This window comes from Sitophilus oryzae, unplaced genomic scaffold (genome assembly GCF_002938485.1).
Source record: "Sitophilus oryzae breed Bouriz unplaced genomic scaffold, Soryzae_2.0 scaffold_1639_pilon_pilon, whole genome shotgun sequence".
In the NCBI taxonomy this organism is placed as follows: domain Eukaryota; kingdom Metazoa; phylum Arthropoda; class Insecta; order Coleoptera; family Curculionidae; genus Sitophilus; species Sitophilus oryzae.
This window is the reverse complement of record NW_022146324.1, coordinates 417084-443571: the sequence shown is the minus strand read 5'-3', so window position 1 is coordinate 443571 and position 26488 is coordinate 417084. Positions and strand designations below refer to the sequence as shown.

The 26488-nt window shown below is 34.6% G+C and overlaps 3 protein-coding genes across 4 annotated transcripts in view; 1 reads left to right on the top strand and 2 right to left on the bottom strand.

Moving 5' to 3' along the window:
* The window catches only part of LOC115880587 (serine/threonine-protein kinase SMG1), a 122793-nt gene that overhangs the window by 25022 nt on the left and 71283 nt on the right, over positions 1 to 26488 (top strand). The gene's annotated exons all lie outside the window — the stretch shown is intronic.
* Positions 7504 to 9241, bottom strand: LOC115880596. 2 transcript variants are annotated; one of them, XM_030897868.1, is made up of 2 exons: positions 8819 to 9241; positions 7504 to 8761 (listed from the first exon to the last, which is right to left on the bottom strand). In XM_030897868.1, exon 2 carries the CDS (start codon positions 8737 to 8739, stop codon positions 7870 to 7872), a length of 870 nt encoding a protein of 289 aa, XP_030753728.1. In that variant the 5' UTR covers positions 8740 to 8761; positions 8819 to 9241; the 3' UTR covers positions 7504 to 7869. The 2 variants fall into 2 exon arrangements, with proteins under 2 accessions (XP_030753728.1, XP_030753729.1); XM_030897869.1 differs by having other exon boundaries at positions 8842 to 9241.
* Positions 17907 to 26488, bottom strand: part of LOC115880591 (5-hydroxytryptamine receptor 1A) — a 29401-nt gene continuing 20819 nt past the window's right edge. The window contains exon 2 of the mRNA XM_030897863.1: positions 17907 to 19033. Within this exon, the coding sequence (XP_030753723.1) occupies positions 18635 to 19033 (399 nt within the window). The 3' untranslated portion in view covers positions 17907 to 18634. The remainder of the gene's footprint in view (positions 19034 to 26488) is intronic.

Below are 26488 nucleotides of genomic sequence, written 5' to 3'. Positions count from 1 at the left end.
GGTAGTTGGAAGGAGGTGTTTTATACCTCGGGACGTTTATGAGTTTTTTTGGCTATCGCTCTCCATTGCGATGTTTTCGATATTCTTGTGATTGTCGGTAGAGTTTTAATACTAATAATTTTATCTCATTGTGAAATAAGATATCGGATTTTTAAGCATTATGCATTTTAATGTATAATTAAATAAAGCAAACAAATAATTTTATATAACTAAAAATGTTACAGTTATACAGGGCGTTAAAAATTTATCTAGCTGGTATATTGAAATTATATGAACAGGTTTTATTATGTATCTTGTCATAACAAAAGAAGCATTTAACACTTTTTCATTAACGATACAGTATAATCATTAGTTAATACGCATAATACTCAAAAATACAATACATTAATTTCATAATGAGATAAATTTATTTGAATTAAAACCTTACCGAAAATCATAAAAAAAGAGAAAAACATCGCAATGGAGAGCGATACCCAAAAAAAACTCAAAAACGTCCCGAGGTATATTGTATTTTTTTGTATTTGACTAAGAGTGGATCCCAGGTGGGACCCTCCACTGCGGCCGCGAGGGCCTATTGTGGCTAGCCCGAGGTATAAACCAGCTCTTTTAAAATACCCACAAATAATGGAAATCCTCCATTCCCCCACAAAATGGAGGTCATTTAAAATTTTGTAAAAAATGCACGCATTTTTGTTTTACCCTGTATTATGGGTATTGGCCAATAATTAAATAAACTGCAAAGAACGGTTCGACAGTCGATAAAAAAGCGTTTCAGAATCTGGCTAGCAATTCAAAACGCCTTCAATAGTTCAGAAAATACAAGAAGTTCAACTTGATGCAAAAATTTTCACTTTACGTTTCAATTGGTGCTCAGTTTACTTTTAAATACATTTATTAAACCATGTTATTTGATGTATTTTATTAAGCTGAATCGAATAAAATCCGTCCCAATGCGATTGGATTAACGGTTTAGGAAATATAGGGTTTTTTCGTTATATTATCAGTTTCACGCCACTGTGCGGCGCCGCATATGTCCATGGTTGGCAACAATGAGTTTAAAAATCGCGTTCTCGATTATGTAACTAAAAGCTTAATTGGTATCGCTTATATATTTCTTTGTCTATAGCTTATCATTGCCGAATACATAGAACCGCACATTTGTCAACAATTTGTTACAATTGGCTTCGTCCGTCAATCCCATCAACTTTATATGTCTATTAGGCATGTTTCATGTTTTTCAATTTCCACGTAATTATGCAGATTTCATCCTAATTAGTGCTTGCTACTTAGCCTTTTTTATATAAAACTTAATATTAGGCCAAAAAATGAGGTAAAAGTTTGAATTTCACACTTACGCGCGCTGTGATGACGTAAACCTCGCCAATATGATTGGTTGGTTTTTGTCTCGAAATAAACTATGAAATATGGTGAATTTTATGATGTTGGCAGCATTACTGTTTATTCAATGTCAAAATGACATTGTTTACAATTATTTATTTTTGATTTTAAATTAAATTGCATTTAAACTATTATTATTCTTATATGTGACCAATAGTGTTTATTATATATGCATAAAATATTATTTTTTAAGAGTGTTAAATATATATCAGGAAGATTCGAAGGAAACATACGTAGTGTATTACATATGCATATAAATTTATTAAATTAAAAGGCAAGTACAACTTAACAAGTGTAGCTAGAGACGGAGAAATATAAAATAAGAGACGCCCCTCGATGCGCAGTGGACAGCACACAAATTTGCTTTAATCAGATTTGTCGTAGTGTAACTGCATCTCTCTTCCGCCTAATGCGTTCTCTCTCTATCGTGTGCGCGACCGGTGCTATCCCCAAGTCTCTTCCTATATTTGTCAAACTGTAAATATAAAGTGTTTTAATTACAATATTGTAATAATTTATATTTTGATGGTGATGAGACTTACTGAGTATCAGGGCAGTCAATTTACAATTAGTCCGCTACAAGAATATAAAATAAAAATATTATAAGACAAGAATGGCAATAAAAGTTGCTAGAAAGTAAGATGTTATCTTCCTTCATTCTACATAAATCATAGCATGGTATCTTTCTTGATTTCATTTGTTATGTATGCCATAATGTTTACATGCCGCCTAAAATTAAAATATAAAGAGATAAATAAAAACCTACATATTTAAAAAATGAGTTCCCTCCACTTTCTGTACACTTTTATCATTGCAGTCACATAATGTTCAGGTGTACTTTTTATTTGATTGTACAGAAGCCCTCTTTTTATTGAACGTATCCAATCGAACTGTTATCATTTCACTCTATGCTCTATAAATAATGGTTTTAATACGTTTAAATAACTTCTTCAAGAAAAAAAATCTCACCTTGATATTTTAACAAGTGTCTATTTTAAATTGTCTATATAAAAACTGTCCACTATATACTGCGTCACCATTCGAAAATTATCCGAAAAAGCTTTTTCATAGTTTTGAGCCATTTCGATAAAATTTAAAGTTATAACCAAGAAAATTTACCGCTGAACTGAAAAACACGAAGAAAAATAATAACAAAATCCAAAATGGCTGCGCCCGATACGCATGAACCAAGCAATCAGTCATACCAACATATCATGGTACAAAGAATACAAGGTATGATATTGCGCAGGTTGGTCGCTACGTCATAGGTGATAACAGGCGCTATTGGTCAGCACGCTCCGCGCGCTAGTTCAAATCGTCAAGGTATTGTTATAAACCTGTTTTTTTGTTTATATACCGTCATTGAATTATCGCTAAGCAAGTTACTGTGGAGCAGTGCGTAAGGAGTTGGGCTAGGAAGCGAGAGACCGGAGTTCGAATCTCGGCGGGACATAACTTTTTTTTTTAAATACTGTTGTATTCTATAGTTTATTTTTGTAGTATAAAAGAAAGAACTATTTATTCTGTTATTTTTTAATCTGCGGTATTAATATAAATTGATTGTTAGTACAATATCTCATTTAATATAAAATAATATTCTACTTTTTGAAATGTATCTGGCCCTAATTGTACCTAAAAGTAATATATTTTTACAGTGATATACCATATTGTAAACTATTTAATATTTCAGTCACTTAAAAAGTTAATTTGCATTGAATAATTGCCTACGATCAAAGGAAATTTGAGCTATATAATCCTTGATGGGCATATTCTGGGTATGCAAATACTTCCTCTAAATTTTGGGTTTCGTTCAACCGATTTATTCTCAAAACCTGAAACATCTACATATAAAAAGAAGCACAGGCCACTAATTATAATAAATTTCACCCTTGGAATTACTTCTATCATAATTACAATACATTCATCTGCATTGGCATTTTCTACTTTTCGATGGGATAATTCCCAACATTTTTTAAATGATGTAACAATTCCTCTTGTGGTTACTTTTCCATAGATATCCTCATCTCTATCCTCATGTGAATTCAGAGGCAATGAACATAAAAATTATTTACCATAAACATCGCAAACTAAAAACCTAATAAACAATTTTATACCGAATATAGAAATAAATTTAGTATTCTTACCTATTATGGTCCAAATCCATGTTAATAGATAATTATTATTTTTAAATATATTTTTGAAACTGCTGGTTTTAGTAATTATTAAATTAAACGAACTAAAAAGTCTTAAAAATAAACAATTCTTAACCATAACAGAGACCATAACCCCAAAAAATGCAGATCTCCTGTCAACTTTCTTTATATTTTATTTATTCATTATTTTCCTATTGACGCCACAGGTGGTATGCGCGAACTGAACGAAATTGGAGCCGCTATCGATCATATCTTGTATTCTTTGTACCATGCCAACATATGATATGAAACTTCCCTTTCTACGATCTGAAACGTGATTGGTGAAGGCTATGTACGTCACAACTCAACCGGAAATGTTCAAGTTTGAAATTATCATTTAATTTCTAAAGATATCATGGAATTTTTCCTAATTTCCTATGTATTGTAAGTAATGAAGACTTAATCTATGCAATACAATGATTTATTTGCGAATTTATATTCATATATAAAAATGTCAAGTTGGCACATTTATTTATTTATTTCCTGACATTGTCATTAGTTTTGACACTTTAGTTTTACTATTACGCGTTTTTGGTTTAAATAAATAATGTTGTGATACTTTAACTATAATAATGTTTACTAGCAGACCTTGCAGTCGAACCTTGTTCTTTTTAGCTCTTTTAGTGCAAAGTGTACAAGATGGCTTAATAGCCGTAAAAAAACGCATCGCAACTTTATTTGAATATTTTAAACGGGAATGTGGTAGTAATGGCCCTTTATATCCCTTAAGTGCTGTTAAGGAGGTGAGTTTTGTTGATGTCAGTAATAACTATTTATATATTTATAATTAATTTATTTTTGTTTTCTAAAATATTTTGATTAAAAGAAAATATGTAAAAGTGGACAACGCTGTGCCGGTCAAGCTTAATCACGTTACTAAAAGTTTATTTGATATTGTCAAGCTGGTTGCATAACTGCATACTGCTAAAAAATCGCAACGTGCATTGAGGAACCTGGCGCATTCGCAAGAAAGTAAAGAAAATTATAGAATTCTTTAGAAAAATCTAGAAACAACCGCCAGGGGGTATATAAGGCCCGCGCTTTGACAGTTGGAAGTTTGAAGTCTGAAGTCTGAAGAAGTCTAAGTCTGAAGTTTGATAATACCGCGAAATACCGTTAGAGTAATAGTAGTTGCATAAGTTGTGTTGTAAATAGTAAGTTGTGTGTACAGAGTGAAACAAATAAATTCGTTAAGTATTTTATCGTGAGTTTAAATAGTGGACCCACGGAATCCGTAACAATTGGTGTCGGAAGTGCGATTTAAGTGGATTTTGAAGATTTTACACCGAATTTGGGAATTTTTATGGTTGGTACGAGACAGCAAGCGAAGAAAATGGAAGAAGTAAGCAAATTATTGGGAGATTTTATGGAGAAATTAGAGAGAGAAAAGGAAGAGGAAAAATTACGACGTCAAGAAGAACAGGACCGGCTTGAGAAAATGTTGGGTAATTTGGAAATTCGTTTCGAGGAGCGACATCGTAGAGAAAAACAAGAAGAACAGGACCGGCTTGAGAAAATTTTCGAAGATTTGAAAATTCAACGACAACAAGACAAACAAGAAGAACAGGACCGGCTTGAGAAAATTTTAGAAGATTTAAAAATTCAGGGACAACAAGACAAACAAGAAGAGCAGGACCGTATTCAACAGAGTATCGAAAATTCGGAACGAAGACAAGAGACCCACTTCCAAGAAGTCGTAGAAGATCTGGAGGAGCGCCTTCAGCAGAAAATGGAAAAATTAGAGATGGACCTACAGAAGACCAAGGTACAAGTAAGGACACCTGGCGTTTCTGGAACTGCGAACCTCAAGGCACCGACCTACGATGGACAAACGACATGGACAATGTACCACCGTCAGTTTGAAGCAGCCGCCGCTGCCAACGGATGGACTGACCGGGAGAAAGCAGCGGCACTTGTCATCGCGCTGCGTGGCCCTGCCCTGGAACTGTTGCAAACTATTCCTGCAGCCCAACAGCAGGAATACCAAACTTTGGTCACTGCACTGGACAGAAGATATGGCGACCAACATCGACGCCAACTTTACCAGGCCCAGATCAAGACACGCCTGCAGAGGTCCGGAGAGAGTCTGCAGGAATTTGAAGCAGACTTACGTCGGCTGGTACACCTAGCGTATCCTGTAGCACCGGAAGGATTTAGGGAGGAACTCGCTGCTCAGTGCTTTATCAGCGGACCGAGGGACAACGAATTACAGAGGGCGCTGCAAATATCCCGATTTTATACCAGCAGCGAAACACTGGTCAGGGCGCTAGAAATTGAAGCTGCTTTTAGCGCCATCCCTAGACCGAAGATAAGATCGGTAACGGTCGAGGAACAGCCCGGAAGTTCTCACATATGTTTGGAGGAGATGTTTAGTAAACTATGTGAGTTACTAGTGAACAAGAGTAGCAACAACACCCAGACAGAGAACCAGAGAAGATCCCAGGATATTAGGTGCTATAGATGTGGCAGGAATGGCCCATTAAACGGGATTGCCGCGTTCAAATGCGATCCCGTTCACCATCCAGAGAACGTAGGCACCAGGAAAACTAAAATCAGTCAATACTAAGGGGCGAGTATTGACTGGGGAGAACAGAGCCCCCAGGATTTTTTCCATTAGAAGTCTAGGAAGAACCGCTGACAGTTTGGTGATCGACGGGAAAGTCAATGGAAAGGGAATCCGAATGACAGTGGACACTGGCGCTATGGTATCGTTGGTGCGGGCTAACTCAGTGCAAGGATTGAAGCTGATGCCTCTGAGAAGAAGAGTGTGTTTACGTACAGTTACGGGGGAAATGGCCGTTGTACGGGGAGAGGCTATCGTCGAACTGAAGTTAGGAAATTTGAAGTTCCAGCATAGCGTTTTAGTGGCAGATATTGAAGATGACTTCATCTTGGGCATGGATGTGATTCGTCAACATGGATTTTCGTTCGATCACCAGAGAAATATCCTGAATATCGGAAATGAAGAGTTTATGTTATCTCCAGACGAGGGACCAGGAAGAATGGATGTAAGATCAGCGGAAACTGTGGTGATACCTGGTAATACCGAGAAGATCGTATTCGGTAAAGTGGAGAAAATCGCTGGGTGCTGTGTTGGACTGGTACAAAGTGTCAACAAGAAACAAGATAGGTACTTAGTAGGAAAATCATTGGTGAACACCGACAAGAATATACCGATCAGAGTTGCGAATGTTTTCCCGAATTGTGTCAAGATTCAAAAAGGTGACAAGATAGCCATCTGCGAACCTGTAAGAAGTGTCAACCCGATGTGATCAGTGCCGTCAGCTGTTACACAAATGACATCCAAAGAAACACTAAAACATCTAGAGCAGCCATGGGATCACCTAACATCTGAGGAGAAACAGAAGGCTAAGGAGTTCCTGTTTAGGCATGGCAGTATTTTTGAAAAGAACAACAGTGGAAGAACAGATTTTGTGAAGCACCGGATTAAAACTGGTCATGCCCAGCCTATTCGACAACGTCCTAGAAGGGTGCCCCTTTCCAAACAACAAGAAATGGAGACCATGGTAGATAAGATGCTAGAAGATGGAGTTATCGAAGAATCATCGAGTCCATGGTCATCTCCTGTTGTTTTGGTGACGAAGAAAGATGGTAGTACACGATTCTGCGTGGACTATCGGAAGCTCAATGACGTCACTAAGAAGGATAGCTACCCACTGCCACGTATGGACGACACGTTAACCACTCTGGCAGGTTCGTGCTCTCGACTTAAAGAGTCCACTCTCGACTTAAAGAGTGGATACTGGCAAGTTGGTCTAGACGACAAAGAAAAGACGGTTTTTTCTACAGGAAACGGACTAGGGCGCGGTGGGGTAAAAATGGGACATTTTACATATCTTTTTATTTTTTTCCCATTAAAAAAACCTTAAAGTAAATAAAAAAAGTGGGTAAAATTTCACGGGAAATTACATTATATTCACCAAATGTCATAAAAACAAGTATTTCTTTAATAAAAAAAAATAAATCTCTGTCTCATTTTTTTCCTGTCGTTGGGGCAAAAATAAGACATGCTTGGAAAAAAATGAGACAGGGTGTAAAACGAAGGTTTCCATCATATTATTCGATCTGGGGAAAGACTGATACAGGTAAGTATAAAAATAAGACACACAACATTTTGTGAATTATTAATTTGTACTGTTTTAATTTCAAAAAATGGGAAAAATCTCATAATACTGTTTAACAAAACAAGTCAAAGTAAACTAATAAGTAAATTCTACTTAAAAAATAGAACGTAGGGTAAGTATAATAAAACATTTAGCTAATTAACAGAAAACTTTTGAAAGTCTATCGGAAAAGCAAGCTTTTGGGACATTCTAGCGGTTCCTCCTTGGCAACTAGGGGAGGGTAATTTCATTACAATATCGTCTTTGTCCACATTATAATTTTCAGGCACGGTGGGAAATACAAATTTGTTCACTTGTCGACGCATATACGATACGCAGTACTCACTTCCCTTGATATTTTCTACTAACGCAACGTAATGTACCAGTTTCTTTTTTGTAGCAAACTTTATTAAAACATAGTCTCCGGAATGTATCTCATTTGAGCAGGTGTCAAATTCGTTATCTGAATTGGATTCAACTAGATCAGCTAACGTCATATCATCCACATCACTTTCGTCTTGAAGAATAATGCCTTCGGCTTCACTTTCTGAGGAAGAACTTGGAACTCGATCTATTTTTTGAATATTTTTCTTTTGTACCTTTTTTGTTTGAACTCTACCTTTTTGAATGACTTCTTTTTGTTTAATGCTTTCTAAATATTCAGCACTCGTAAGAACCGCAGAGTTTGAATTAATCTTACGTCTTGTCTTAGTCTCAGGATTTGTTTTATTGATTTTGGCAAGCAAAATTTCTTCGAACGTGGTGGACGATGAAGCTGTGCCCGCGATTGAAATATTTGATGTGGATGCCAAATTAATTTCATTTATTATCTGGTTTGCCTCTTGCTTTCTACCTTGTTTCGACTTATTTTTGTTGTTAAGCGACCTACTAAGCTTGGACTTGTCGATTCTAAATTGTCGTGCTGCCTCTCTTACCCCAAGCTTCCCTTGTTTAACAAGATTTATGGCTTCTTCTAAGTCTTTTGCTGTATATTTTTTTAATTTAGGAACGTATGTTCTAGGCATTTTGAAAACAATTCCAGTTATCCTAGAATAATAATAAGTTACTAGTAGAAAACGCAAATTTTACCTGTCTCATTTTTACTCCAACAGGTGTCTCACATTTACCCCCACACAAGTCTCAATTTTACCCCAGAATAATTTTACGAGCGCTCGGGTCAGGTATCAAAGAAAGACTGTTGCACATGGTTCCAACGCATCACAAGACAAACACAACAATATTCCGACTTTAAACGAGTCGCTCCGACAATTTAGGCTGCCGTGGCGGGAAAAGTTAGCGCCTTTTATTTGAAAGTTTTATGAGTGTTTTTTGTGATTCCTTCAAATACATCATGTTTGATATTTTCTGTGCCATAATTGTTTAAATTTAATACAGGCATGCTCAACTTAAAAGAGGACTTAACGTTTTTACTTAATCAGAGTTTAGAAAAAGATGTTTAATAATAGAAAAAACTCACTGTCTCATTTTTACCTCAAATTTTTACTGTCTCATTTTTGCACCGCCGTGCCCTATATCAATTCAAGGTCATGCCGTTTGGATTATGCAATGCTCCAGCCACTTTCGAACGTCTCATGGAGGTGGTGTTAAGAGGATTAACTTGGAAAACGTGCTTGGTTTACCTCGACGATGTATTGGTTATGGGAAGAACTTTTGAGGAGCATTTGCGAAATCTAGAAGAAGTCTTCGGCCGCATACGGAATGCTCACCTGTACTTGAACCCGAAGAAGTGTAGCTTATTCCAGCGACAAGTGGAATTTTTGGGCCATGTAGTCTCAGCAGACGGAATTTACACTGACCAGAAGAAAATCGCTGCAATCAAGGATTGGCCTAAACCTCGCGACAAACATGAACTTAGAAGTTTTCTGGGTTTATGCACCTATTACAGAAGATTTGTCAAGGGATTTGCCAATATAGCTGCACCCTTACATAGACTTACAGGTGATGAAGTCGGCTACGAATGGAACACCGATTGTGATGTAGACTTTATGTTCAAGTCCTATTTTAGCCTACCCACAACAACAAGGGAGGTATATCCTGGATACCGACGCCAGCAACATCGGCATCGGTGCAGTGCTATCACAAGTGCAAGATGGCGAAGAACGAGTGATAGAATATTACAGTCGAGTTCTATCTAAACCAGAAAGGAATTACTGCGTTACCCGGAAGGAGCTGCTAGCAATTGTGAAGGCAGTTGATCATTTTCATAAATACCTGTATGGCCAAGAATTTTTAATTAGGACAGATCATGCGGCTCTCAAATGGCTTATGGAGATGAAACAACCTGAAGGTCAAATAGCACGATGGCTCGAGAAGCTCCAGCAGTATCACTTTACCATCCAACATCGTGCTGGAAAGATGCATGGTAACGCAGACGGTTTATCCAGAAGACCCTGTCAAATCGATTGTAAGCACTGCAGTAAAACGGAACAACGTGAAATTACTGTCATGATAAGGAGTTTTAAGCTTGGAACCGATGAACAGTGGACGACGACACAATTGAGGAAAGATCAAATGGAAGATCCAGACATCGGAGCAATACTACGGCTCAAGGAAGGTAACGGCGAGAGACCACCGTGGCAGGATATTGCGGACAGAGGGCTCGTTTTCAAAGCTCTCTGGGCTCAGTGGAATTCACTGGTTATTGAGAATGGATTGTTAAAGCGCACATGGGAAAGTGCGGATGGCAGCACAGTAACAACTCAGTTACTGGTACCAAGGAAGAAAGTTACCCAGGTATTGGAAGAAATTCACGGTGGTAAAACTGGAGCCCATCTTGGGGTAAACAAGACCTTGAGCAAGCTGAGAGATCGCTTTTACTGGGTGGATTATTGCGAAGATGTCAAGAAATGGTGTCGACAATGTAAAATTTGTGCAGCCAGCCAAGGACCAAGCACTCGATCTAGGGGAAAAATGAAACAATATAACGTTGGACTGCCATTCGAAAGAATCGCTGTTGACATTGCAGGCCCATTCCCTGAAACGCACAAGGGCAACAAGTACGTTTTAGTGGCGATGGATTATTTCAGTAAATGGCCAGAAGTTTTTGCCATTCCAAACCAAGAAGCATCGACTGTAGCTGAAGTATTAGTCATAATGTCTTCAGTAGATTTGGAATTCCTTTAGAGCTTCACACTGACCAAGGAAGGAACTTCGAGTCAAGACTGTTCCAGAAGATGTGTGATCTGCTTGGTATTCACAAGACTAGGACAACAGCTTTACATCCGCAGTCTGATGGGATGGTCGAGAGATTCAATAAGACCATTGAAGAACATCTCTCGAAAATGGTGGATGAACATCAAAGAGATTGGGATCAGCATATACCACTATTCCTAATGGCATATAGAAGTGCAGTTCACAACACCACCGGACTTTCACCATCGAAGATTTTATTTGGTCGAGAATTACGGTTGCCTTGTGACTTGGTGTTCGGATCACCAGACGACAGCACCACGAACGTAGAGGACTACGCGGATGAACTGAAGGAAAGGTTATTGGGAATTCATAAGGCCGTGAGAAGTAAGATTACGCTAGCCAGTGACCGGATGAAAGCTCGTTACGACCTCAGAGCTAATTCTACGGGATTTCAACAGGACGATATGGTATGGTTATATAACCCACAGCGCAAGAAAGGGAGGTCCCCAAAGTTAACTCCAGCATGGGACGGTCCTTATACAGTCATCAAGAGGATAAATGATGTTGTGTACCGGATTCAACGCAGCCCTAGAAGTAAGATGAAAGTAGTTCATCTGGATCGATTGAGGAGATACCAGACAGGAAACCTTGATCGGGACGATCAAATTTGAGAAGGGGGCAATGTCAAGGTGTATTACTGGTTGCATAACTGCATACTGCTAAAAAATCGCAACGTGCATTGAGGAACCTGGCGCATTCGCCAGAAAGTAAAGAAAATTATAGAATTCTTTAGAAAAATCTAGAAACAACCGCCAGGGGGTATATAAGGCCCGCGCTTTGACAGTTGGAAGTTTGAAGTCTGAAGTCTGAAGAAGTCTAAGTCTGAAGTTTGATAATACCGCGAAATACCGTTAGAGTAATAGTAGTTGCATAAGTTGTGTTGTAAATAGTATAAGTTGTGTGTACAGAGTGAAACAAATAAATTCGTTAAGTATTTTATCGTGAGTTTAAATAGTGGACCCACGGAATCCGTAACAATATGAACTATGTATATATTAACTATTTTTCATTTTTTTACGTCTGTCAGGAGTGTCAAATGTTACTCACGTAACCGTTCATATTTATTCTGTGCCGTAGTTCTATTCACGTACAATCTGTTTACGTCAAAAAATTGATTACCAATATACTATTACAAACTATATTACATATCATATGTTAATACATACAATACATACAATAATAATAATACATATCATTACAATACAAATCAATATAATATCCTTTTAATGCAATATCAGGTACAAAAAGGCACCTAGCGGAATTAACAGCTGTATGTGCCGAAAAAAAATTGCAAAATAATATTATTTATGTACTTACTTAATTTAACAATATGCAAGAAAAAAAAACAATATAACAATAGCATATTTAAGATTTTTTTATAACAATGTAATAAATTTTGTGTTATTTACAAAAATATAGTCTCTACAGGCCAAGTTAAATTTTTTTAGATTTTTTATTTATATCCAATAAATCTTTGGTTAATATTTTTATGACTAATAGGAACTTGTAACTTATTAAGTGTTCTACTTCTAGTTAAGTGACAGTGCTTTACATACTTCCTAAGACCCTCAATCTTATGGAGATAGGAACAAACAGAATGAATATATAGAGATCTAACATTAAAGAGTTTCTCATCGTAAAGAAGGTTCGTTGAGAATAATTTCTCCTTTTTGTTCATGATTTTAAGAATATAATTTTGTGTTACATTGAGTTGTGTCAAGGCAGAAGAATAAAGTCCTCCCCAAATAACGATTCCATACTTAATTAAAGATTCTACCAATACCATATAAATAATGAATAAAAATTTTTTAGAAAGGATATCTCGCAAAATATAAAATTTATATATGTTTTCTAAGGCTATTTGTTAGTTTTAAAATATAGTGATCCCGTTTTAAATAGCAGTCAATAATTATGCCCAGATACTTTACAGGAACCTCCTTTATTGTGGTGTTTACCTCGCTTATTTGAATGTTGGAAACATTAGGTCGGTTTACATTCGTATATGTAAAGACTATATAATGGGTTTTATCTAAATTTAATGTAAGTTTGTTAAAATCTAACTAATTCTTTATAATAGCTAAGCCGTTGGCTACCTTATCCTTAGTGCTCTTCCAGTCTCTGCCAGAGAAAACCAAAACAGTATCGTCCGCATATGAAATAATGGAACCCCCAATATTAAGAAATGTCATTGAATTGATGTAAATGATAAATAGTATTGGCCCTAGTACGGTTCCCTGTGGTATACCAATAGTGGTTTTGAGAGGATCACTCAAAGAATTACTTATTTTTAAAAATTGGTTTCTATTTGTTAAATATGACCGAAAGATGTCCAACACAGGGCCCCTGATACCACTTTTTTCAAGTGTTTTAATTAGCATATCATGGGGCACCGTGTCAAACGCCTTAGCTAAGTCCAAAAAAACTGCAATACTTTTTTCACCATTGTTAAGATTTGAAGTTATTTGATCCACCAATTCATACATAGCATCGCAAGTGCTGGTCCCACCCACGAAACCGAATTGTTTTTTAGATAAGATTTTTAAATCGGAAAAAAATTCCATTAATCTTTGCTTAAGACATTTTTCAAACAACTTCCCAAAATTGTTAATGACACTTATTGGTCTGTAGTTATTAATATTATTTTTATTACCAGCTTTGTGGATAGGGGTTATTACAGCAGTTTTAAATCTTAAAGGTACAATGCTAGTTTTAAAAATTAAGTTTATTATATGTGATAAAGGATTCAAAATATAGGCATGCACCGATTTTATAATCCTGACTGACACACCGTCTTCGCCAGGAGCCGAACAATTTTTGAGTGAGTTTATGTGTTTTATTAATTCATTTTTATTTACCGGTGTTAAGAAAAGTGATGATGATGGTTCTTTATTAATACATTCCGGCTCCCTGGCTGGAGGTATTTTTTTAGCCATATCGTTACCGACTGATATGAAGAAGTTGTTAGAAAAGTTGGCCATGTCTTTGTCTGTTTTAAAGGTTTTGTTTTCATTGTCCAAAATATTTATTATGTCATTGTTTTTAGCATTTTCATTTGTGGCTTTAGATATAATTTTATAAATTTTTTTCATGTCACTTTTATTTTCATTTAATTTATTTTTGTAATAGTCAAGTTTACATTTATTTATTACTTTATTTAACTGGTTTCTATAATGTTTATACTGAGTTTTTAAAGCTTCATTATTTGAATGCAAAACTTTCTTCCTTAGTTTATCTCTTTGTTTTATGGAGTTTATAATACCAATTGTAATCCAAGGTTTGATTTTTTTTTGAGTTGTTCATTAAGACTTTTATTGATTGGGCTTTATTTAGTAAGTTTTGAAAAATTTCATAGAACATGTTAGTGGCTTCCTCAGAAGTTGAACAGTCCATAACAGATTGCCAATTTTGCATTGCAAAAAGGTTTGATAAAGCAATATAATCAATTTTAAGAATTTCTTTATATACTGATATAATATCTATTACTATTATTATATTTTATGATATTGTAATTTATCTTCTATATATGTATGTAATTTTTAAATGCTTTTAGCTTGAAAAAATAGAGAAATGTATTTATTTTATTCTCGTTTTCCATTTATGAAGATGCTTAAACTACGCCAATGACGTTGTCAAATAAAAAGGATACAACGGCTTGTTTACATTCTGCTTGTATATGTTTGGTATATAATTTAGTAAACTTTATCTTCTAGTTATTTTATGAATGAATGTCTTGAATGAATAGTTATTTCAATATGATTGTTATTATATTTCGAACGACCTTATTTACAGGTTATTTTATTATAAGGAATAAGGAACGCAATTATTCCTTTAATTATGCAATTATTCATTGATAAAAACGGTGTGTGGCGCTTAAATTGCATTCGCTTAATGCATTTAAAGTAGTGTATAAAGAAAAACATGCAGCACTTTGATTTTTATCACTTTTATTTCCAAGCACTATTTATAGGATATAAAAAACATTACAACTAATATCTTACATATAATATTGAGAATTAAAAACAATATCACATTTAGATTAATACTTAATTCAGGGTCCACAACGACCAAATACATCTACACACATGACCAAAATTATTGCATATATCGTTTAAAAATATGCGGAAAGGAATTTAAAGAATCTTTTTTTATACATAGCTTTGATAATCTGTAATAATTTTTTTGTTAAAATGGATATGGTAAACAATGTTTATCATTCAGACCCAATATTATTACAAATTTTTGCACATTTCGATTTGTGGTCTCTTGGGTTTCAGAAGAAATTTGACCATTGTTTTGGCCTTAAAATGCCTAGAAACATTATTTCACAGTTTAATAGAGCCAGAATAGTAACACTGTCTCAACAACTTATTTACAGCAAGTTGCAATAGCTGAAATTGTAAGAGTTAACCACCAAAGCGATGTTTCGCGAATATTAAAAAAAAAATCAGGGAGACTAACGAGGTTACAGACCGGCCTGGAAGAGGTAGAAAGAAAGTTACTACTGCTGCGCAAGACCGTCAAATATCCCTAATTGCACGTCGCAATCCCCTGCTTTCTAGTACTGCTATTAAAAATGAGTTAGCTCGCCTTGAAGGAGTAAATGTTTCAAGAAAGACCATAGCAAGAAGACTCCATGACAGAGGATTACATTTAAGGAGGTCTCTACGTGTTCTGAAGCTTAATTTACAGCACAAAATTACGCGACTACAATGGGCTGAGGAGATGAGAGCAAATGGACCTAATTGGAATTTCGTCATGTTTAGTGATGAAACAAGAATAGGCCTAATGTCAGATTCGCGACGAACTTTGGTCTGGAGAGCATCTGGAAGACGAGCACGCTTGAATGCAGCTCAACCCCGTGTCTCGTTTCAAGGGGGAAGCATTATGGTATGGGCAGGTATAATGCACGGAGCTCGAACTCCTCTTGTTTTTATTGATGGCACAATGACAGGTGCCTCATATCTTAGAGACGTTTTAGAGCCTATTGTGCGTCCATTTCGAGGGGCAGTGGGGGATGAATTTGTTTACATGGACGATAATGCTCCTCCCCATCGCACTTTAGCGGTTCGCGAATTTTGTGAGGAAGGGGGTATAAGAAAACTGTGGTGGCCACCGATGTCTCCAGATATTAATGTGATCGAGCACGCTTGGGACATGCTAAAACGCCATATGAATTGAAAATTGCTACCCGCGAAATATGGGAAGCCATTCCTCAACATCTTCTGGACAACTTAATTTAGAGCATGCCACGTCGCCGTCGCGTCACAGCTTGCATTGAGGCTCGAGGAGGCAATACAAACTATTAGTTGTGAGAAATAATTAAAATTGTTTTCAATATTTTCTGTTTAAAATGAAATTTGTTTTTGTTGATTTTCACTCATTATGAAATAAAATTATAATAACAGCCTAGTTGCACTTAGATTTTTAATTTTATATATAATAAAAAAATCATATTAGGTCCAAAATAAAATAAAAATATCGTTATGTGCAATAATTTTGGCCATGTGTGTATATATATCTATAACTAAAATATAGAAACAGTTCCATCATGATTTATATTAAATTTAGCACTGCATATGCCAGGAGAGAAGTATCTAATAACGTCAATTTATTATAGAAACGAATATTTCCTGTTTTATTTCTTTTAAGATTTATTGACGATAGATAGATAAAGTAACTGACACTTTTCAGAGCGTATATATCTTTTTTAAGTGACGCTAAGGTTATTCCTATTTCGCCATTTATAGTGACTTTATTAATGTCTCGGAAAATATCGTTTTTCACTTAAAGCTGCAGGTTGAGTTGGAGCCAATAGTAACAAGTATATTGCGATCTGTGTTTGTTTTCTATAAATGCCAAGTTGAGTAATACGAGCAAATAATGTTGATAAATGATATTTTGCACCAATTTAGATATACCCCGCACTATAATAACACTCTAGGCGATGAAGAAAATGCACTTATTTTGATCCGTATATAGGGTGTCAAGAAAATTTAAGATTTTTTTGCATAATAATTTCATACAGTGAGATCTTTCGATAATATTGCCATTATGGTGGCACTTTTAGTTATCTAAATGTTAATTTTGATATTTTATACTCATGTTTTTTTTATTTAAATTTCCCGTTAAAATACATATATATGTCGAATTTTGTTGTCAATAATTCTATATTAAGAATTATCCGTTTTTTGACAGATATAGGTAGATACTGTAGTTCCCTAAAACGTCAATTGCAAGCACCTCAGTTAGGTACACCCTGTATATTACAATTGTAGTACGGGTTTAATAAATCTTATATAAAGCCTAAGTTTGTAAAATATTTTGTTATGGACCCTGCTAAATTACTTATTATTATAATATGTTTAAAAATACATATATTTATACATTTTTGTACTAATTTATATAATTTAGAAATATTCCTCTATTATTATTATTTAAGTCTTTACACCTTTCGATCTTTTAACTCGTCTTGAATCCTTAAAATATAATATACTTGACTATTTTTGAAAAATAAAGTGGACTATAATTATTTGGATACCTGGAACATATATCACAAATTTACTAATATTAATGACGATAGTTTTATTTATACAGGGTCAGGTTAAATATTTTTAGGGGTAGTATATTTCGACGTTAGAAACCGTCTATGAGGTTTTTTTTCGTGAAAAAAAATTGAAATTTGGAATTTCTTGGAAAATTTTTTGGATTTTTTTTTAAATTTTTAATAAAAGAATATATCTTCATAATATGGCAACATAGGTAGTAGAATTTTATAAGAAAGAAAACCCAGAAAAGATCCGACGGTTCTCAAAATTTAAGCGTTTATATTAAAATATTTGTTTTTTAAAATATCTCGATTGTTTTGGACTTATTTGAAAAACGGCAAAGAGAAAATATGTTTCGTTTATCGAGATCTACCAACCCTGAAAATATATTATTACATGTATTGGCACCTATTTAAGACTCACCTTATATGTTATATAATATATTGTATAATTATTGAATTGTACTGTTATTTTATACATTTTTTGTAATACTATACAAATTTCAAATAATCAAGATGAGTTAAAATAAACCTTCTGGAGTTTTTACATTGGAACTTAATTCATTTTATACCATAGTATGCGTTCTTACCATTGAACAAGAATACTAAGGAAGAAGTACCGTATGATCGAAAAAAAACGGCGTCCAGTTAGCTAGGAAATGACGATCGATGACATTTCCCATATAAAATGACAGCGATCTTCATTTCATAGCCATCGCATAATTTTGTATTAGCATTAATGAACCAACCATAAGTTGTTTGATACATTCTTTCCTTAGTCTAGTTATTCAGTGGTTTTTAGGCATATTTATTTTTTCGTTATTTTTAGACAACGAGAAGATACATGACAGTGACATTTATTATCTTGTCATTTTATTTCACATGTAAATATTATTTTCTGTCATTTTTGGACGTAGTGTCTGGCAATCTTCACTAACCTATATTTCTTAGTCTTTTACTCAACTACACTACTGTCACACTACAGTCCCGTTACGCAAATTGTATTTTCTGTCATTTCGTCACGTCGTCTCTCGAAATCTCCCCAGACTGAATGGACGAACTTTACACATGCTTAAAATCGCTCTTTCGACAAATTTATTTGATACCTATACCTCTTAGGCTTTTGATTCAACGATTTTTAGAGACATGCATTTACATTAGTGTCACACGCTGTCAACTACAGTCCCGTTACTCTTCAAACTGTTTTTATCCCCGTCCGTTTTGTACTCGGCGAGTTCCAGCTGTTCGCACACCGAGGGACACCTGAACTCGTCCTCGTTCGAGATGGAGTTCTTCTTGCTCGGTACGTGATTGGTGACGTACTGCGCGCTGCCGTACGCGTTCAGCGAGCGGCAGCGCAGCAGCGTGAAGAAGGCGGCGCGGAAGTTGTGGTTCTTCCACGCGTAGATGAGCGGGTTCATGCCCGAGTTGGCCACGGCCAGGTTAAAGGCGATCTCGTAGAGGAGGGCCGACTTGGCCTCCTTGTGGTAGCGGGCGTAGAGGGCGATGACGAAGTAGGGCAGCCAGCAGATGGTGAAGCAGCCCAGGATCATCAGCATCACCTGGGAACGAGAGAAAATATTATTAATTTCAAAATAGTTTTAATGAACAACTATCTACAGGGTGGTCGGAACTGTATTCCGGAAACTTTGGCAGCATATTCTGCAGATAAAAATAAGTAAAAAAGTTCGTATAAATGTATGTTCTCAAATGCTTAGTTTCCGAGATACAGGGTGTAGAAGTTTCATTTTTATTTCGATTTTTTCCAAATAATTTCTGAAATAACTTTAACATTTCGATGTAAAATAGTGTCTGGGAGTTTTTTGACATGAGAAATTGATTTTGAGGTCAATATGTCTCCTAATTGTAGGTGGCGCCACCTACATGTGTTTTAACTGTTTTGAAGAGTAATAACTTTTCGTCCATACCTTTATAAAACTACTGAGTGAAAAAATATACATTTCCGTAATTTTTTACGTAATAGATGTCACCTGGTAAAAATCGCTACGAGCAACCGTTCTCAAGATATTTAGAATAGAAATAGTCAATACATGTCATTACTGACAAAAAATAAACATTTTGAGTACATAGTCATTAAATTAATCAAATTTTTCTTCGAAAATGATGATAAAATAGTTTATGTTAAACTTTTGGCACAAAAACATTTCAAATTTATGATTTCAGTCTAATCACTATTTAGTCAACCAAATATCAATCCAAATATTGACGTTACTATTGACTTACTAGAATATTACGGATTCTTACAGGATGGTTCTTCCAGTATTAGTCCTAACCTTACTGTTAACATTAACCCTAAAATGATTAACCTATTACTAACCTTAAGACCTTAAGAAAATGCCGTTCATACTTTACTTGCGCACATATTATTATGAAGCGTATATTTTTAGTTAACCTAACTTTATAAATATTTTTTGAATTTAGAAAACCAGAGAGACTAATTTTCACAATGATTGAATCATCAGACCGGTCCGATGCAGTGCGCAGGATTACATTTATTTCTGTGTATACCAAAACCTGCCGATAGCTCTTAGCCGAGTCGACCGGTCCGAATCGATACAGTGCGCGCGTTCCTTAATAGTGAATAACCCTGTATCTGTCCAACGAGAGAATACACGACAGTGACAGTTGTGTCTGTTATTTTTTGGATGTTCAAATCCAAGGACTGTATATATTCTAAAGGACTGTTCGATCGCGTCAAATCGCCGCTGTCGTAGTCGCCGTGGAATGCTACGTCACGCGCTGACCAGCGCTCCACAGTGCGGCGAATGGTTATTCTAGCGGGACAAAATCTCAAGAGCAATGTTTGGGACTTAAAATCTAAGAACGTAGCAAAGGGTCTAATATATAGCAACTCTATGGTTAAATTTATTTATTTATTAACAACTTAATTTATTAGTAAATAAATACAAGATAATAAAACTATGATATTATTCGTACATGACACACAAAAACCGTATTGTAAACTATTGCCAAATACATAAAATTATGATATCAAAAAACTCTTTAGCAATTTTTTTAAATTAATTTCTAATCTTGTGACACCCTCTATAATTTATTTAAAAAAAAAAATATTTTATTTTGAAAATAATAAATAAGATAGATATTTTAATTTTAACACTCGGTAATTGTAAGTTCATATATAGTAAGTATGTAAGACAATTTTTTAAACTCAGTGCCTTTTGATGGAGTTGTTTTGTTTTTATACTATCCGATTGAAATGAATCTTTTTGGGTATTCACCTGTTAAGCTTGAACTCCCTGTGACTGTGACTACCTGTGTTGGTAACTATTAGTAACTCAAAAGATCTACATCATTCAATATATCGATATTTGAAAAAAAAGTGAAAGTTTGATATCTGCAGAACAAAGGCACGAAGGATTTTAACAAATAATATACGTACAGTAGAAAAGCACATACCTTTGGCAATCTTCAACATAATTTGGCTTTCTAATAAAATGTATAAGCACTTGTAAATATTTTGTTTTCGTATGATCTCTGCCTTGCTGAGCAGAAAACGACCAAATTTGGTTGATAAAAATGTATCGAAATACAAAGAATATTCATGCATTTTTGTATCAATTGGAATGTCTACTATTTATTCTTATCAGTACACATTTTTGGCTTATTTCTAACCAAACGCTTTTATCCCGCTAAATTTATCTTCCAACGCACTGTGCGCTCGTCCGTCAAATGCAAAAATAACTGTCACTGTCTAAAATCTTTAGCGCCAACTTCAACTCGGTCAGCAGATGACGTAAAAAAACTGACAGTGCAGGAAGATAGGAATCGAACTATCCTTATCTCTATAGTATCCTTGGTTCAAATCTTCTTTGACTCGTTGGACAAACTTTAGTTGCAAAAGTTGATTCACCCTATATGTTTTCTCGAATTAGGATTCAATTGACTTTTGCTGTTAAAATCCGATAAATTCCATTTACTACCAAATACGCGTAGGAAACAATTCTCCGGAAATAACTTCGCTATGTAATAAGTTTTTTTTGGTTGTTTCCCAACCTTCACACCAAAAAAATATCAGCCTACTTCCATATAAGCGATTTGTCGTAAATTAAATATTTTATCATGTTTTGTTAATATAATTCCATAAACGATTTCATATACTCGTAGTGCTATTTTTATCTATTTCCAGATAGTGTTAGGCTATTATTCACGTTTAATTTGATATTTAAAGAGGAGTACTACGGCTTATAGGGGTTACTTTCGCTATCAATTTTTTAATGCATAGCTTTCTTCGCTGAATCTACCAAAAATAAACTTAACGGCATTGACCTCTATTCATTTTAATATTTCGATGTTAGCCTACTTAATTAGTTTATCCACTGCATATATAATAAGTAGAAGGTGACAGACAGATATTTTTTTCAAAGATTTCTTCTATTGCTCATGAAGAAGATATTCTTTCTGTGGATGTTTATATTATTGTTTGGCTTTTTAAATACTGTTTTTACACTTTATTTAGGAATTACGTAAATAGAAGTTGAATTACAAGGCATTTATTAATACAGGAAAAAATAAGCTAATTATATCAATACATGAATATCTATAAATATTTAAATATATTAAGAAAGGCGAAAAAATATTTATAATTTGATAATAGTTATTTACAGTACAAGTGTGTTTATGAACATGATTACAACAACGAGTGTGAAGGATTAGAACGACGAGGCCGTAGACCGAGTCGTTCTAATCACACGAGTGTTGTAATCATGTTTAAACGCACGTGTCATGTACAACGTTTTATCTACAACCGAAAAATAAGAAAATGCTGTTTTAATTTTCGTTTATTAGTCGTCCACCTTTAACACCTTTAACTATGACATTTGTCACATTTATGCTGAAAAGTCAGTTTGCCCTGTCGCGTAAGTAAACGCGAGCACTTTTTGCCCAGAAAAATCATTTTAAAAATTACGATGAGCGATTCCGAAAGTCTCCCTTCAGATGTAGAACTTGCCGCAGTAGGTGCCACGGAATCATTATTGCCGGAAAAGTTAATATATTTAGATGTTCGTAGTTGTTTTTCATTATTATAGCAACTAGTTGTGTTATAGATTCATAACACGACTAGTTGTGTTATGAATCTCATAACGTAACTCAAATACTAAAAAAATAGTGATGTAAAAACGTTATAACTAAACGGTTGTAGATAAAATATATTATATGTATATAGTAATCGCAAAACAATTTCCGATGCACGTGATCATCTTATTTTCCGAATACAATACATATAATTTTCGTCTTAATTTTGCAATATTTTTTTAGTACGTATAGTTTAATATTGAATGACATAAACTTATATTATTAGTTCATATACCCATAACAAATTAACATTTAAACAAATCATTTTTCAGGTATTAACTAACTGTACCTATTGTCATTTTTTAGTAATGTGAATATTATTTTATTAATACAAATCATTATTAATAATAATTGTTTTATAATGACAAATTGCTAATCTTTATTATTGACGCAATGCAAGATGTTTGTCTTTTAAACACGTCTTAATGTTCCTTAAATAAAAGTTTATTAAAATACACGGTATTTAATTATGAGTTGTCGTAATTAACCGTCTACAATGTCTTCCTCGGTTGCGTGTGCCAATATTGTTTTTGGTGTGTAAACAGTACGAAATTATTTACAAATACTGCTGAATCATTCTTATGTAATAGAGATATTGAGGTAGACCTTTGGTTTTTAAATTTATTTAGCCGGCGCGGCATCAAGACATTATTATTAACTTTGACTCTTCTGGGAATATGATATCGCCACTACATAATGGTTGGTTCATACTTCGAGTATTAGTCCTAACCTTACCCTTAATATTAACCCTAAGAAATTAACCTTAAGAACTTAAGGACATGCTGTTCATATTTCTCCTACTTTTCTTGGAAGTATTTTATTTCCATATGTATGAAACATAATATGAAGAAATGTATACTTTTTTTCTCAGTAGGGCATAATACAGGCACGGACGAAAAGTTTTTACCCTTCAAAACAGTTAAAATTAAAACTTAAAACGCTTTGAATAAAAAGATTAAGGAAGGAGTATAATGCTATCATGCATGGTGGACGGAAAAACGACTCTAGGGTGGGGATCCTTGACATTTCTGTTTGACGATTCACTTGACACATTTGAATTTGATTTGAAATTTTGTGGATTTACTTTGCTGATATTATTTTATTTTGCCAACTAAAGAATAACTGGTGGTCACAAAAAGCGAATCAGATTCAAGAGTACGTCACGCATCACGATTATCGTAAATTCTTCGAGGCTGTACAAGAAGTATACGGCCCCACCAAGAGGGTAAGCTGCCCAATCATGGCACAAAATGGCGAACTTCTAAAAGAGGAAGAACAAATCAGAAACCGCTGGAAAGAGCATTACAGTATAACAGCCTCGATCTATTAGACATCCCAATAACAGAACAGGAAATAAAGGCCTCCATAAAACAGCTTAAAAACAGCAAATCAGCTGGCTGTGACGCGATTCCGGCGGAAATCTATAAGTAAGTAAATAACTTACTGATCATCTTAAGGCTCTCTTCGATGTCATATGGGAAAGCGGAGACCTCAGGACTTTTGCAAGGCGAATATAGTGACTATATTTAACAACAAAGGAAGTACATCAGACAGTGGAAATTACCGGGAAATATCACTATTGGGTATCGGAGGAAAAATTCTTGCAAAAATTATATCAAACCGCCTGCACACACATATAGAAAAAATCCTTCCAGAATCGCAAACGGGTTTTCGCACCAGCCGTGGCACCGTCGATTCCATATTTTCCATGCGCCAACTACAGGAAAAAGTAAAAGAGCAGCAGTCTAAACTTTATGTTGCATTCATCGACCTAACGAAAGCCTTCGACTCTGTAAACAGAGACGCACTTTGGGCAATTATGAAAAAATTCCGAGTACCCAACAAATTTCTTACAGTGTGTAAAATCCTCCATAACAACAAGTCTAGGGTGTCACATCATGGATCACTGAGCGATCCCTTTCTAACAAATACAGGAGTTAGGCACGAATGTGTCTTAGCGCCTCTCCTATTCAACATATTCATGGCAGCGCTCTCCATTATAGTGGACAGCAAACTGCAGGAGAGAGGATTGGGCTTTAGATACAGATACAACGGCGGTCTGTTCAATATAAAAAGAGTCAGGGCATAAACACGTACAAAATTCATCACAGAACTTCAATACCCTGATGACTGCGCTCTAGTTGCAAAAACGTTACAACAATTACAAGAGATGTTGAACACATATACCTGGGCATTCGAGGCTTTGGGCCTTAAACTAATCATCGACAAAACCAAAATGATGCACTCCTCCGGAAGATCACAACAATGCTATAAAAATCGGAGAACTACTGGAATATGTAGCGGAATTCAATTACCTCGGCAGTTTGATTTCGGAAAAGGCCAATATCAATTCTGCACTTCAGCATAGGATTAGCGGCGCCTCAAGAGCATTCTGGAAATTAAAAGACAGGGTCTTCTACAATGAATGATCGTAAACTAAAAAGTATAAAGTGTAATTTAATTACCACTAATTGCGAGGTTCTGAATGAAGCTTAAATACACAATTTTGCAGTAAGATTGAATGTATTTTTCTTTTCAACTTCATTAAATATAATGCCATAATTAATAACACCTCAAGTAAAACTTTCAGTGTTTAAGTTAGATTTTAATTCGTCCTACGTGACAGGTAAAACATTATGTATAGACGGGGTTACTAATTTCTAGACGATCTTCCGTTTTACCTGACACGTAAAACTGACAGGTAAAACGTTATGTGTTGAAGGTCCTTTAGAAAAAATTCCCGATTTTTTTACTCATATTTAATTGTCCGCTCCATGTATGTAATACTTGTTCTTATACTCTTTGTTTTTTTCCCGATGACGGGGAATCCCTTGTCACGTTTGGGGAAAAGACATAAAAATAGTTTTTGGTTGGATATATTAAAGAAAAGAGACGCTGATAAATTGGTCTCCTTGGACTTTTAACCCAGTGGCATATAATATAAAAAAGAACAGATATTTTGATTTACAGGTGCTTGATTCGGTAATACTAACAATTTGTATTAGTTAATTGAACTGTTTTAAATACCAGTCAATCTTTCTTTTACTTGATCTTTAGCACATATCGTTTGTTTTTACATCTTTTGTTATTTTGGAAAGTTGGAAATTAGTTCAATTGTACAATTTCGAATTATTTTTAGTATCGAAACACATTATTAAAGAAATCTAGGAAATCATTTAAAATTGTACTATGCTTTTATTTTAAAAATAGCCTTTAGGCATATTAATAATTTTAATAATAGGGATCAGGTTTTCAAACGATTTATTTTTTTTCCTTTCCAAAATGTTCCTTTCAAAATTTATTAATTTTTTTATATATTTTATAATTGCTTTTTGTATAAAGTTTTAAATTTTAATTAGTCATTGTAAGCCTCCTGTTTTTATATACCGTATGATCGAATAAAAACGGCGTCCAGTTGGCTTGGAAATGACGATCGATGGCATTTCCTATATAAATTTACATATAAAATGACAGCGATCTTCATTTCATAGCCATCGCTGACGCCGTTTTTATTCAATCATACGGTATAATTTTACGAAGTTTTAGGAAGTTCTTTATGAAATTCAAATTATCGAATTTCGTAAAGAAAGTGGGTTTTAATATTTAATTAGGTGAAATCTCCTAAATTTCAAAACTTGTCAAAATTGTCAAGAAATTAGTAATCGTGGGTGTTTAAATTAGGTAGCTCTTTTTTTTAATTAATCTATATTAAATTTGTTTTGGTATTTTTGGATAAAAAAATATAAGTAAAATTGAATTCCATAAAAAACAGAATAAAAAAATTCTCGCAACACAATTCTTCCACTAAAAAGTTGTGAGATCTCATGTAAAACAAAGTTAATTTATTTATTTAGTTTCTCTTTAAGCACCTATTCAAGAATTTTGTTATAACTTGTTAGTAT

Bases quoted from the DNA above. Each gene is read 5' to 3' on its own strand.
- LOC115880596 (XM_030897868.1), bottom strand. From the start codon at position 8,739: ATGCCTAGAACATACGTTCCTAAATTAAAAAAATATACAGCAAAAGAC.